General features: G+C 46.1%; 1 protein-coding gene across 2 annotated transcripts; it reads right to left on the bottom strand.

The window, feature by feature from the left end:
- Positions 1-65: 65 nt before the first annotated feature.
- LOC135244742 (G protein-coupled receptor 137Ba-like) lies at positions 66-12951 on the bottom strand. 2 transcript variants are annotated; one of them, XM_064317280.1, is made up of 8 exons: positions 12807-12951; positions 12070-12653; positions 8018-8067; positions 5562-5784; positions 4090-4236; positions 2690-2818; positions 1993-2114; positions 66-1611 (listed from the first exon to the last, which is right to left on the bottom strand). In XM_064317280.1, exons 2-8 carry the CDS (start codon positions 12460-12462, stop codon positions 1500-1502), a joined length of 1176 nt encoding a protein of 391 aa, XP_064173350.1. In that variant the 5' UTR covers positions 12463-12653; positions 12807-12951; the 3' UTR covers positions 66-1499. The 2 variants fall into 2 exon arrangements, with proteins under 2 accessions (XP_064173350.1, XP_064173343.1); XM_064317273.1 differs by having other exon boundaries at positions 12070-12918.
- Positions 12952-14256: the final 1305 nt, after the last annotated feature.

The following is a 14256-nucleotide window of genomic DNA, read 5'->3' as shown; positions in this document are numbered from 1 at the left end:
TGATGTGTGACCCAAAATATAATATAATATATCATGAATGTGATTCCACAATTACATACCGTGAATGAAACTTACTACAAAGTGTCCTTTATTCATAGTTCAGGGGTCAGTATGTGCTAACGTGGGCGGATATACAAAAGCTGAGGACAAATACTTGATATTGCAATGAAATTATACATATAAAATACCATACAAAATGCCCCTCTTCCTTAGGAAACCAGTAACACCACCCAGCAAAGTCTGTACACCGTAAACAAAACCAAAATATCGTAACTTTATCCTTTTTAGTCCTTGAACCTTCAACGTATCTGGGATGAGAAAGGGCCACGTGGTTGAAATTTATTAAAATGGCCACAAAGTTATGCGAGAATATTACAAAAACAAAAACCATGAGTCTATTGATATGAACGTTATTATTGAATTTAGGCATGTTTATCACACAGGCATTAAGATATTAGAATAATCTGTTATAATCGAGTGCTTAAATTGATATTTACATAAAGTATATTTTCAGTGTATGGTCCCATCCAACAGACATGCTGGCAAAAGTGAGCTTCTTTCTCAGTCCACTAGGGGGAGCCAGTGAGTGGTTTCACAGTTTCTTTAGACTCACCAGATATTGGAGCCGAGTTTCCTTCTTAACTACAGGAGGTTCCAGGCAGTAACAGTAGTTTATGGTGCAAAATGACAGCTCAGTCTCTTGCTAATATTGCATGTGGACACGGGCCCTTTTAATGAGTGTTACAGGTTGAAGGGTAGGGAGACTGTTCTTTCAGTGCAAGTTATACACAGCGGTGAATATCTGGTGGGTTTAGAGAATCTGTGATATTGCACACGTTAGCACCATGCTGTGTCATGATCACGTTTTCAGCGGTCAGTGCCATGTATTAGGTGATATCGGGGGCGGGGGGTGGGGGGGGTCAGGGGTAGGGCTAGGTGTGGGGTTTCACGCTAAATTGTATTAACCCTGGGCTACCCTTGAACACGAATACATTCATACAAATCAACAACCAATGACCATTTTGACCATTCTTCCTCAGTTCTGAGGGGATGTTCCCTTTAAGAGCAGAAGGCTGGCATAAAATCCCGAGACGGATTGGTCCTTGACAGGATCGGATCGGTTGCTTACCCCTGGCAGCGCAAGAACCCAGACTGTGATATTTTATGAAGATGAGAGGTGATACCCAACAGGAGATGGGGGAATAGAAGGTTGCCATGGCGAAACTCAACACACTAACAAGTCTTACAACCCCCCTTCCCCACCACATTGTAGGTCCGGGAAAAAACTCTTTCTTCACTTTTCTCTTTTGAAATATGACAAGTGACAACAAACACAAAACCTCAAAAACAATAATAAATGTAAAAAAAACACAAATGTCTGAATGTGAAAGATGGGGAGAGATCTGAGTGTCTTCGAGAAGTCCTGGAGCTTATGGACTGAAGGGCTGTGTGCAAAAGTGCAGAGAGGGTGTGGGGGGTGGGGGTGGGGTAAGGGGGTGTCAGTACGGGTTCAGCTCCTCCGGCGCTGCAGACGAATCGGGCTCCTCTGTTCCAATGTAGGCCACGAAGCTGCTGCTCCGACTGCCCCAGTCATAGCAGTCTGCACTCAAGCTGGAATATAACCATCACAAATTATTATTATTATTATTATTATTATATTATTTATTTAGCTGAGTAATAAATTTGGGGGTGGAGGAGCAAGGATGAACTATCTGTAAAGGCACTAAAAAATATGAGATCAATAGCAGGCGTTATAATTTTAACAATAAAAATGTTCATCGTCAGAAGGAAGACTTTTTCCATGAATATTGTTGAAAATAGTTTTAGATATTTGCAAAGATATTTTCCTGGTTTATAAAGTATAAGTATTTATTGAGTATATATATTGTATAACAGTATAGAAGTGAAGTATAATTGCGTTTATAAACCCTAAACTTTGGCGCAGGGCTGAATTGCGAATGTGAGGTGTGGCCAGTAGGGGGCGCTGTTTACCTGGCCTGAACGTTCTGCGGGATGATGCTCCACGCCAGGTCGTCGTCGCTGTCGTAGCGGCGCGGGTTGTCGAAGAAGTAACCCCTGGAGGAGAAGACGTGGCTGGGGATTCCTGTGCTGCTCTGTAAAAAAAAAAAAAAAAAAAACAGAAACAAACCACCTTTTTAAGAAGAAAAACATTTCAAATTTGAATAATTATTATCCTGTTTTTTTCCTTTTACTACTAATTTAGTATTCCTTGGTTCTCAGCTAAAATTGTGATGTGTCAGGAAACTCTCTGAGTGCTCCTAGTTAAATCAAATCATGTGACTAGTCAATTGATATCAATTATTGACTGTTTAATTAACTTGTTTCAACCAATGTGATCTCGTCAAACTGTACTTTATTAACCTAATGAGAATACACTGGAATGTGTCATTGCTCTTACTGGAATATTATTACTATTTTTACTAATGTACAGTAGAACACCCAATTGTATTTCATCAGACGATTTGCATGCTCTTGCAACAGAGCAGGTGACTGTCAGCTGATACTGTATTTCTGTGCGGCTTTGCATGAGCAGATCCTTAACGCCTACATGGATGTGTTGAAAATGAAAAACCACAGCTGCAATGGAACAGCCAGGTCATGTGACCTCCCAGGCACAGCTGCCCTAGAACAGCCTGGTCATGTGACCTCCCAGGGGGCGGAGCCTCACCCTGTCCTGTTTCGGCCGGCGGACCCTGAAGAAGAAGACCACCAGAGAGGTGGGCAGGAGTTCCCAGACGAAGAGGATCACCCCAAAAACAACATAGCCAGCGTCCCCCAGAGTGGACTTCAGGTCAGCCTGGAGAAAGAGCATCCACAGGTCAGTAGTCGTATCCATACCTGTACCCACACCTGTACCTTTCTGATATCAAAGTACTGAAGCTAAGCAGCCATACCACCCTGTACCCTTCTCATGTCAAACCTCTGAAGCTAAGCAGCCATACCACCCTGTACCCTTCTCATGTCAAACGTCTGAAGCTAAGCAGCCATACCACCCTGTACCCTTCTCATGTCAAACCTCTGAAGCTAAGCAGCCATACCATCCTGTACCCTTCTCATGCTAACTCTGAAGCTAAGCAGCCATACCACCCTGTACCCTTCTCATGTCAAACCTCTGAAGCTAAGCAGCCATACCACCCTGTACCCTTCTCATGTCAAACCTCTGAAGAGCCAGTCACAGCCAGCTTGTATTGGCCTAATGTAAACGCGTCAGAAGCTGGAGCAATACCACCCAGTGCTCCACGGTTTCAGTCACTGTCAACTTCTTGAGGGTTAGCAGCCATAAGTACTCGTTTCACTGCAAATTAAGCTAAACGCACCTGTCAGCCCCGTTGTACCTCTATCCATGAGCTGATCTGTGAAGGCCAAGCGACCATACACCGCGTGTACCCTTCTCATGTCAAACGTCTGAAACTAAGCAGCCATACCACCCTGTACCCTTCTCATGTCAAACCTCTGAAGCTAAGCAGCCATACCACCCTGTACCCTTTTCATGGCTAACTGCTGAAGCTAAGCAGCCATACCACCCTGTACCCTTCTCATGTCAAACGTCTGAAGCTAAGCAGCCATACCACCCTGTACCCTTCTCATGACAAACTGCTGAAGCTAAGCAGCCATACCACCCTGTACCCTTCTCATGGCTAACTGCTGAAGCTAAGCAGCCATACCACCCTGTACCCTTCTCATGTCAAACCTCTGAAGCTAAGCAGCCATACCACCCTGTACCCTTCTCATGTCAAACTTCTGAAGCTAAGCAGCCATACCACCCTGTACCCTTCTCATGTCAAACTTCTGAAGCTAAGCAGCCATACCACCCTGTACCCTTCTCATGTCAAACTTCTGAAGAGGTTCTCAGTGTTTCATCAGCCAGGCTTTTGAATATTTAGACCCATAATAATCCTAAAATCTTAGCGATCAAGCACAGATGGAACGAAAACCAGAACCACCAGTGGAACTCCAGGACCAGGGTTATCCCAGTCACTGGGTCGAACCTTTTCATATTTCGCTTAGGTTAGTCGTACCGAATAAGAACATCGGTTTCAAGGCAAAATGTAAACGTAAGTGTCGCACCTGGTCAGACACGTTGTACCAGTCGTAGTCAAAGGAGTTGATCTTGATGTTGGAGAGAGCCAAGACGACCAGGTTGTAGCAGGCTCGCGATGTGTAGAGCAGGATCACTGTAGCTCCAATGATAGTGACCTGGAACACTGACGTTCCCTGCACACAAACACAGGACATTAACCCATTAATGTCCAGATTTTTCCATAGAGATTTCTTACATAAGCATCTATAGCAGGGGTGCACAACTCCGGTCCTTGGGGGGCTGGGGTGCATGCTGGTTTTTGTTCCAACCAATTACCTTAGTTTTAGTTTTTTGACAGCTCTATAAACTAGGCTGGTTAACTCCTGGACTTGAGCACAGAAAACTCTTTAGGATACGCTTGCAGCTTGCAGCTGTAGCTGGTGCTTATGCAACTTTCAGATCAAGATATGATTGAGCTAATTGAATGATTAAGAAGAGAAGTTGGCACAAAATCCTGAAACGGATCGGCCCTTGTTGTGCACCCCTGATCTATAGTCAAATTAGCTTGCGATATTCAATGCGCATCAACTGGCCTCATAACCCAAAGGGCGCAGGTTCAATTCCCCGGCAGGATGCTGCAATTGCACACTTGATCATGGTACTTAACCTGAATTGCTTCAGTGTATATATCCAGCGGTATAAATGCACAGTATGAAAAAGAACATAAGTTGTGTAAGTCCCTCTGAATAAGAGTCTCAGCTAAATGCCTCATATGTAATGTGAACAGCGTTTTTGAAGAAGATGAACATGAACAATACCCTGCGAGGCCTCATGGGTAATAACCTGGCATGAACAGCTGAAAGCAACCGTTGTAATTAATTAGGCTCTTGTGTTGCTAAGCTGCAGTCGGCGCGAATCGCCGGCGGCGACTGTGTGGAGAGAGAAAAAAAGAAAAAAAAAAACGATTTGCGAGGCCCGGGTTCGGTCGTGCCGCACCTCCCAGCAAGAGCTTTCGCCTTTTAACTGGTCGCGGGAACAGCGGGGTTCGATGAATCAGCAATGTCAACGCCGAGGTTCCCTGTGATTTTGGAAACCGCCCAACGACTTGCTCGAGATACACGTTTGATTAGAATTTAGTGAATAACAAACCCCAGAGAGACATGAGATCAGGAAGCTAGCCTATTAAAACCATGAAAGGCAATATCATTGTAAGGCGAGATCAGGAAGCTAGGCTACTTAAGCACGAAAGGCGATATGAGTCCAAAGTGTGTGCGTGTTGGCTATTGCCGACATGTATTGATCAGTTGAGTGGATTTGTGCCGGGTTTCTGTTTGCAGCGCGTTAGATGGCAAATCCAGCAAGTTTAGTATCGGCAGATTTTTTTTTTTTTAGCAAAAAGATGCAAAACACCAAATTATTTGTGTCCACCAGTATATATAAGCTTGCCCCTGCCTGCTGTTTTCAAAACCAAGTCGCGTGACTCCATTTTGGAATTTCCCCAGGAGGGAGAACAGCTGACCTTGGACTCCAGGTAGATGTTGGCTAAGGACATCTTGGCGATCCTGTAGAGGCAGAGGGACAGGGAGACCGCGCAGAGCACGAACAGCGTGTCGTTGATGGCCACCCGCACCAGGACGATGGTCTTGGCCTCGGCGCTGGTCATCTTCACCAGCAGGGCACAGGTCAGGTTCACCAGGAGGAAGAGGAGGCTGATGCTTAGGAACAGCAGGTACAAGGGCATTCTGGGGGGAAAAAGGGGGGAGAAAGAACACTAAGAGCAGAGTTCCCATGCTCCCATAGAAAATCCTTCGAAAATCTTTTCATCCTAAAAACTCATTGGAAGCGCTCAAATATTCCACCGTCCTTGGAAAAGTTAAAATAAACCTTTGTGCCAAGAGACAGTCGGCCAACATCCGTCTTTCTAGCCAACTGACAAGCTTGATCTCACGTACTACCGAGCCCTGCAAACGTCAGCGTGCAGACTGCAAAGACATTCGGTATCACTGAAAATCAGACGGCTCTCTACCAGAAGACCTCGGCCATTACGGTGTGAAATGTTTACCCTCCTAACAAAGTGGTGTGCCCAAAACGAACACCTACCTTCCAAAAGTAGCCTTAGGTATTGTTAAAACAAAGGAAACATTCTTGAAAACGCATGCATTTATCCTATAAAATGTGATATCATTGAAAGGTTATGACCAATATTTTTATGAAATGATAAGAGGATGTTGAGAATGGATTTTCGCACTGAATGGCCTTGGACTTGGATGGTGCCTCACGATTGGGGATAATTGTTGTCCTGCGCTCATTTTCAAATCTGTTCTCACTCTTAGCTTTCTTTAACCTGAGGGGGGGGGGTTTCCCATTTCTGACGATGAAGACGTGCGAAGGGACGCCCTAGCCTGTGTCTCCTTTAGCCTCCGGCTGTGAATGTTCTAGAATGTTCTGTGAATGCTCGTAGCCCAGGGCTAAGCGACGTGTGAGGTCGCTGCAGCAACACAGAGAGGTCACTGCATCTGTTTTCTGGTGCTTGGTTCTGTCTGCACAACCAGAGGGCATAGATGGAATTTAGTTACAGGCAAATTGTGCGCTGATATCTATGCGTTTTTTTTTCTTTCTTACTTGTCTTTCTGTCTTTACACAAAGAGCAGGCAATGCATGGAACAGCTTGCTAGGTCATGTAGTAGAGGGGGAAGAGTGTTGATGTTCAGGGTTGATTGTGTGCCAGATACTCTCTGGATGTGTTAGTAAATGATGAGTTCAGATGGTATGTAAGGGCTGTTAAAATCTGTGTTCTTATATTCTTCTGTGCTTAAGTCCACTGAGACAGATGCCGATTGTACTAAACAGGTGGTCAGTTCTATAGTCATAACATTTAAAGGTTCTGCCTCTGCTATTGCTGAGTCTCATGGTGTTTCAGTTAACCGGCTAAATGTGAGTTTTCCTGAAGGGACGCAGAAGATCTACAGGCTAGCATAGTGACACTCAAAACAGCCGGAAATTTCTAGAACAGAAAAGCACAGAGGATGAAAACAACACTGGAGCTGGCCATCTGGTTTGTATAGAGAACATTGTTCAAAAATGCTTCCTGGAAAAAAAAAACCACAACCTATTGAACGGCGATATGACAGCCAATGAGAAACACAGCAGCTTTTATGTTTTTGACGAAAACACATCACATGATCACATGGAAACTGCATTGCGTTGCTACTGAAGTTTGCAGTTTCACTACCGCATCTGGTATGATTAAAGAAAAACAACGATGAAATAAAAGCCAGTACAAATACACGGTAGTGTGCCAGATTGTTACTACGATCAAAAAAAAATATTGTTATTTTTAAATTATTATTATAGTTGTGTCTCCCATACCCATTCTGGCTCAAACATTCACAGTCACAAGAGTAGAAATGTATGGACTGTTGACAACTGCATTACATCATTCTGTGTACCGTGCCTCAGCCCTCTAGGCTAACGTGATTTTCATGTAGCTGTGAGGTCCCCTAACCTGTTTTGTGATGTTTGCACTTTATAGACTGACAGGCCTGCCTGCCACCACCCCCGCAAAACCTCAGCCCTCACTGTACTCGAGCATGTGAAGGGCCTTTCGCTAAATTTGGCCGCAGGAAGCAGCTGTCGCTGACAGGAAACAGCTCGGGCTCAGTGAACCGGCTTCACTTCCGGAGACCACTGGCCTCGCGGAGAGCCTGAAGCGGTTCACCAGCGCCTCAGTCTTTGCGAGGGAGCCGCCAAAGTCTGCAATTTGTGTTGCGCCAACTGTCAAGCAAGATGTCGAGGACGATTCTCAAAGCACTCTGCTTTGCCTGTGTTACGTAGGCAAAGTGAACTGTTTTGAGATCTGTATTTGAACTGTATTTGAGAAGTTCTGTTGTGTTCCTGTATTTGAGTCATTCTGGTGTGTTCCTGTATTTGAGGAGTACTGGCGCATGCCTGTATTTGAGGAGTACTGGTGCTTACCTGTATTTAAGAAGTTCTGGTGCGTACTTGGACTTGGCCTTGAAGACAACCTGTTTGGTGGGAGATATGAAAAAAGTTTTACTGAAAGATATTCCCCGAGGTGCTTTCACAGTGCACACTAGTTAAGTAATTCCCCCCATGGGAAAAAAAGTGTTCTGGGGTATTCAAGGGACTTTCTGCTCACAGAAAAAATAAATCATTCAGCCAAGAAATCTGATGATTATCCAAGTTTTGCTTTGCTCTCAGTATTTTGGCAGCAAAGAATAAGGGGCGTTTGCAGTTGATTTTTTCACAAATTTAACCCTGACAGTACCTGGGCCCCAACCTGAGGTGATTCCTCAAGACCTGTTCAAAAGCATTTTCAAGGGGGATAGTTCACTTCTAAGTTATATCCCTATTCTTCTTTTCCCTGTGCAAATATACGTCTGTGGATATCAACAATGTCCAAACGACCCTGTATCAGCTTTGGGGAATAAAAGCAACTCTTCTGTGTATTGTTAAGTGTTAAATCAACTCTGTTAGGATTGTGTGTGCATTCCTATTGGACTCACAATGACACTGTTGAATTAACACTGCACACTTTATTGTGCCCCAGTCCCTGCTGTGACACTGAAACACTGCGAATCTCCAAGCTGGGGACTGAATCTGACTGGCTTAGGTGCAGATGCTATGCTTATGGAGCAAGCTGTTCGGAACATTCCACAAGACACACGTATGCGCACGCACGTACATACACACAAGCATATGTAGACACCCACACACGCTTAACACACAGACACATATGCAAACACACACGTACATGCACATGTGCACACATACACATGCGCACACACACACAAACACACACATGCGCACACACACACATACGCGCACGCACACACACACGCACACACCGAACATACATACAAATACATTTTTGTTTACAACCCCCCTGGGTTACGTGTTCGGAAGTTATTTGAACTGGCACTGCAATGCATCGAATGAGATCATGGCTGCCCATCAGGTTGGAGTGGATGTTCCGGATGTTTCTACATGCCACTGAATTAGAGCAGTTTCTCTCTCTGGAATGCTTTGGAGTCCCAATGGGACTCAATGGGATGGTCGTAAATCATTTCCCTTGCCTTAAGACCACACAATGAGCTGGTCTAAGACCCCCCCCCCGGACATCAAAATCCCAGCCTTATCCATTATCTGCTAGGAAGCTAAATTGATCCAAGACCGGGACTCGTATTACTTGCTGATTGTAGACCAGGGATGTGGGGGTGGTGGATTGAGATTGCGACCAGGGACCCCCTGTAGTACTTTCATCGTCCCCCTTCGAAAAACCCAGGGTTCTAATATTCCAATATTGAACAGCAATAAAAATTCAAGCAAGGCTGAAACGCTTTGTAGCTACACTTGAAGCACCTTTATGGTTTTGTCAGTGGTGAAAATGTGTGCAGGGCTCTTGTACACTAGCCTGGCCTCTGTAGAGTACCATTTTGATAACGCATGCATCACGCCCTGCAAATTAAGCACAGCGTTGTGTTTCTGCATAATTCATCACACACCGCTGCATATTTAATCCCACTTCACCAACGCCCCCCGACCCCCTTCCAAATCCCTCCGTCTCATTCAGCTAGTTAAATTAGCGGAATAAAACGCCCTTGGATTAATTCACCTGAGAGCGCTAGTGCTGTGGTAGTGGGGGATGGAACTGAGCTGAAGCCACAGGCATTATGGGATATATAAAGATAATAAAGTTAGCCTGAGATAGCCTCCCCTTGCTCTCACATCCTTTCAGCTCTGCTTCCTGTTTATTGAACAAATAAAAGTCTCTCTTTTTCTTCCGCCATGTTTTGCTGACTAGCTTTTGCTGGAGAAAAGATGGCTTTTGATTTGTCAAAACTTCAGGGGCAGTCATCTCTATTAACTCCGACTGAGGTAGACTACGTCGTCTTGTGTTGTGAACAATGATGAAACACATTTTTGAAGGCATTCACAAACATTGTGGCTGCAAATTACTGAAATTCTCAGTGGATTACACACTTTGTATGATTGTTGTTGCTTTTCAAAATAGCAGGGAGCTTATAAAAAGCATGATTTTTGGTTTGACTTTGGTTCCTCATATACGTTAGCCTTGTAAGGGTCAGTTATTTCCTGTTCAATAACTGACTGTCTGTTTGTTCTATTTAGTGTTTTTAAGCTATTTTTTTTTTTTAAACTTGGCGCAGTTGTGAACAATAACCTTGCTAATCCTTCTTCCATAACTGACATATTAATGGTTGGCCAATCGCCTGCTTCACTTTAGCTTACTAAGGAGTTTGTACAAATTTTGGGTGGCAAGGGCTAAAAGAGTGTCCATGAGCTATCACGGTTTTGCCCAACAGGTGATTGTGTACTTGGCATCCCTGGTGGAAATTCTAGCTTGGTTCCTGGCTGGTTTTAAGCTGGTCTGAAGCTGGTGTGGATGAAGATGGTCAAGCTGGCAACAAGATTGGTTGAGAAAGCAAACATGGTGGGTCAGCCCTGGTGCAGACAGTTGGACCATCCCCAAATTTCAGATGGTATCCAGCTGGAGCAGAAGCTGGCTCCAGCTAGATTACACCACCAAATTCCAGCTGGAATTTCCACCAGGGATTTGAACACCACAGAGTAGGAATGGCGATCTAGGGTCAGTTCTGATCATAATGATCGTAGTGATCATAATGGGTAAGATAGGGTTTGCACAGAATACAGCTGATCCTGGATCAGCGCTCCTGCTTGCACCGTGATGCCTTATGAATACTAGCCCTGGAGCCCGAGTGTCACTGAGATCATAAGCCACGTGCCGCCGTTTTACATGACCTCTGAAAGGTAAACACCTGCCAGTGGCTCAGAGAACAGATCGCTGTCTCTCGGCACGTAAGCACTCTCTTTCCCAGACTGCACTGCTCTTTCCCAGACTGCACTTTGCCACAGGTTTCGCCGTTAAGCAGAAAAGTTGTTAAGTCAGTATAAATGCACTGCAGGTACGGCAGTGTGGTTTGGTTACGGTAAGGACAAGACTCGGGGCGGCAGTGTAGCATAGCGGGTAAGGAACTGGGCCATAGGTCATAGGTTCGATTCCTGGGTAGGACACCATCGTTGTACCCTTGAGCGAGGTACTTAACCAGAATTGCTTCAGTATATATCCAGCTGTACAAATGGATACAATGTATGCTATGTAAAAGTTGTGTGAGCCGCTCTAAATAAGAGCGTCTGTTAAATGCCTGTAATGCGATGAAACAAGCCCGTCTAGATAAAATGAGCGCTAAAACCAGCAGATACACGCACAGTAACGTGAGCTCGGGGGCATGTTGGTATGTGTGGGTCTGTTGGTCTCTGTGCGAACGCAGTTCTTATGCTGTCAATCCGAGAGTTAAAGGAAAATGTTGGTTGCATGTCAAATAAAAAATTCTGCTCTGTTACATTCTATTCTAGCTACAGCAGTGGAGCATGTCATCTGGGCTGATTTGATTTTGTTATGTCACGTGATTTTTCAGGTGTGCTAACTAAGAAATACAGTGCAGCACGCCAGCCTTGACATTAGAACCTGGAACCCGGATGACAGGTAAGCGTTTCTGCCGGCAGGGCTACCTGAGATACCTGTGAACCTGCAGGAGAGCCGCTTTCCCTGAATGTGTCTGAGCCTGCCCTGTGTCAGCACATTCAGGCAAACTGTCACCTGGAGAGGATAAACACACTTTCTGCTCTGTGACTGCACTGAAGGGAGACCTGCGCTGGGAGGTGGGGGGGATTTTAGCGGGTGGCCCCTCAGCCCTCTCTGGGGCTCCATGGAATGGAACAGCACCTCTTGCATGCCGAGCGAGCGCGTGCGAAAAATCAGTGCAAAACCTCGTCGGGTTCCACCGCCCGCTCGAATCCTATCCGACCCAACCGGACCATACCCTCTCTGCAGCTTTTGAACGCATCTGTAAAACGAGTGCATGCTCCTCTCAGGAGACCAACCCCCCCCCCGACGGATACCCACTGCCTCCCGAATGTCACCCCGCGCCTGTGGACCCCCTCCCCCTCCCCCAGACCCCGCTCACCTGGGCGAAGTAGAGGTTCATCAGGCTGAGGGTGAAGAACTGCAGGCAGACGGGGAAGCAGTAGAGCAGCCAGAAGGTGAAGGGCCCCAGCGAGTTGGCGGTGACGAAGTTCCTGAAGTAGAAGGAGAAGAGGACGGCGCGCAGGGCGGCCCACACCAGGCAGAGGAAGAGGAAGGCCGTCTGGTAGCTGAAGCGCTTGTGCCGGTAGTGCAGCACCAGCCAGAGCTGGGCGTAGACGAAGACGAAGAGCAGGGTGTAGAAGACGGTGTAGGCCACCGTCAGGCCCAGCTTGACGTAGGGCGGCACGGCGGGGCTGAGGGTGGGCAGCGGCAGGAGGGAAGCGTTGCCCGCCGCGTCCCTCGCCCGCACCGCCGCCGCCTCCTCCTCCTCCATCGCCGTCCCGAACCCGCGGGGGGGTGGGGGGAGCAGGGGAGGGCTTTCTTCTCCTCTGCCGGGTCCTTATTCCTCCTTTCTTTCCCCTGCTAGAGAGCGGCGCTTCTCTCCTCTCCTCTGCTCTCGTGCTCCGTTCCGCTCTCTCCTCTCTCTCTCTCTCAGCTCCCGAGACTCTGGCGCAGTCGTCGCGGCTGACGTCCGCGATAGAGACACGGAGAACAGGGGGGGGGACGGAGGAGCGGAGGAAGGGGAGGAGAAAGGGGAGGGAGAGAGCGAGTGTGCGTGAGTGAGAGATAATGGAGAGAAAGGGAGAGGAGATTAAAAAAAATGAAAACAAGGCTCACTTCCTGCCGCAGCTCGGCTCGGCTCCTCTCCTCCCCAGCGATTGAGCCAGGAGGCGGGGTCACGTGATCTGCGCTCCGGATGAATCATTCGCTGGAGCCGCGCAGGAAGGAACGCTGCGCTGCGCTGTGCTCCGTGTGCTGTGCGCCGTGAGCGAGAGGGGAGGGGAGAGGAGAGCGACAGAGAGAGAGAGAGGGAGGGGGAGGGGAGGAGGAGGGAAGGGGGAGGGAAAAGCGACAGAGAGAGAGGGAAGGACGGGGGTAGAGAGAGAGGGAGGAAGAGATGAAGAGATTTAAAACAGCTTTAAAGACGGTTATGTGATATTTATTATTATTATATGTATAGTTCAGTTCATCTACCTACTGAAGTCCTCTACTTTCTGTGGTTATTTTAATGTAAATGTATTTTTCTGTCCTGTTCATTATTATGTATGTACAGTACAGTACTTAAGACACCGCTTTGGTAATGTAAATCTACACATGCAAATACAGCTCATTCAAATCAAACACAGGCTCTCTCCCTTTCTTTTCGTCGAACGGAAATAACAACATCATAACAACATCATAAATGTTATTATCATTACTGAATCAGTACAAAGAAAGTGATCAATGGCTGATGAAATATAAAACTAATTACTGCATCTATAAAAATGATACTATTATATTTTCTGCGCTTCCAGCAGCAGTTGCTGGGTGTCTAAGTCTGTGACAGTAAAATAGTGTGAGCATCAGTTTGGCACAAGATGTGGTGCTTTCCTGTAACCGGCGGTGATGTTCCTGTTTCTGCGGCGGACGGCGTCGACGTGAGATCAGTTTCACTTCAGCTTCCTCTTTACGCGCCGACGTCGTGTCTCACCACCATCGGTCTTCACCTTGTGCATCATGAACCTATCTGGAGCAATAAGAGCCTTCCTTCTTTTTGGGCTCCAGGGATATTTAATATACCGCTAGTTTTTATTTTTATGAGGCCAAACAACAAGAAGTCACCTGAACAGACATTGCTCTTTTGCTGTTTTTTTTTTCTCCATTTCCACCATTTGGAAAATGTAGCTGACTTCTGCAACTGTTTCTCGTGTTAAAAGCGTTAGTATACGTTTTAGCCTTATTAGCAGCGTATTAGCATAATCTTGTTTATCTGAATGTAAATGAAGTGCTTTCATTAATAACACTGCTGATGATTCATCAATAGAATGAATGTTTTTATTTGTCAACCCTTTAATCTGTAAGATCACAAATGTGTAGTTGGAGTGTTCTTAACTGAACATTCTAATGCTGATGTAACACTCGCTAGTGGTAACTGAAAGAAATGGTAGTTCTAGAACATCCCCCACCCCCACCGCCTCAATCAATCCCATTCTCTCATGGGTCCCCCATTGCTGTATATGACCACTGAAAAATTCAGTTTCATTCTGTGCGGTTACATGTGTCTTGCTTGTCTGTTTGCTGATGATCA

The sequence above is a fragment of the Anguilla rostrata genome, chromosome 2 (assembly GCF_018555375.3).
Source record: "Anguilla rostrata isolate EN2019 chromosome 2, ASM1855537v3, whole genome shotgun sequence".
In the NCBI taxonomy this organism is placed as follows: Eukaryota; Metazoa; Chordata; class Actinopteri; order Anguilliformes; family Anguillidae; genus Anguilla; species Anguilla rostrata.
Note: the sequence above shows the minus strand (reverse complement) of the source record. Positions and strands in the feature narration are given on the sequence as shown.

What these genes read in the sequence shown, in the direction of transcription:
- LOC135244742 (XM_064317280.1), bottom strand. Translation starts at nt 12,462, where the DNA reads ATGGAGGAGGAGGAGGCGGCGGCGGTGCGGGCGAGGGACGCGGCGGGC. An exon ending in TGAACCTCTACTTCGCCCAG is followed by an intron (nt 8,068 to 12,069) that starts GTGAGCGGGGTC and finishes CCCACCAAACAG; the next exon opens with GTTGTCTTCAAGGCCAAGTC. An exon ending in CCAGAACTTCTTAAATACAG is followed by an intron (nt 5,785 to 8,017) that starts GTAAGCACCAGT and finishes TTTTCCCCCCAG; the next exon opens with AATGCCCTTGTACCTGCTGT.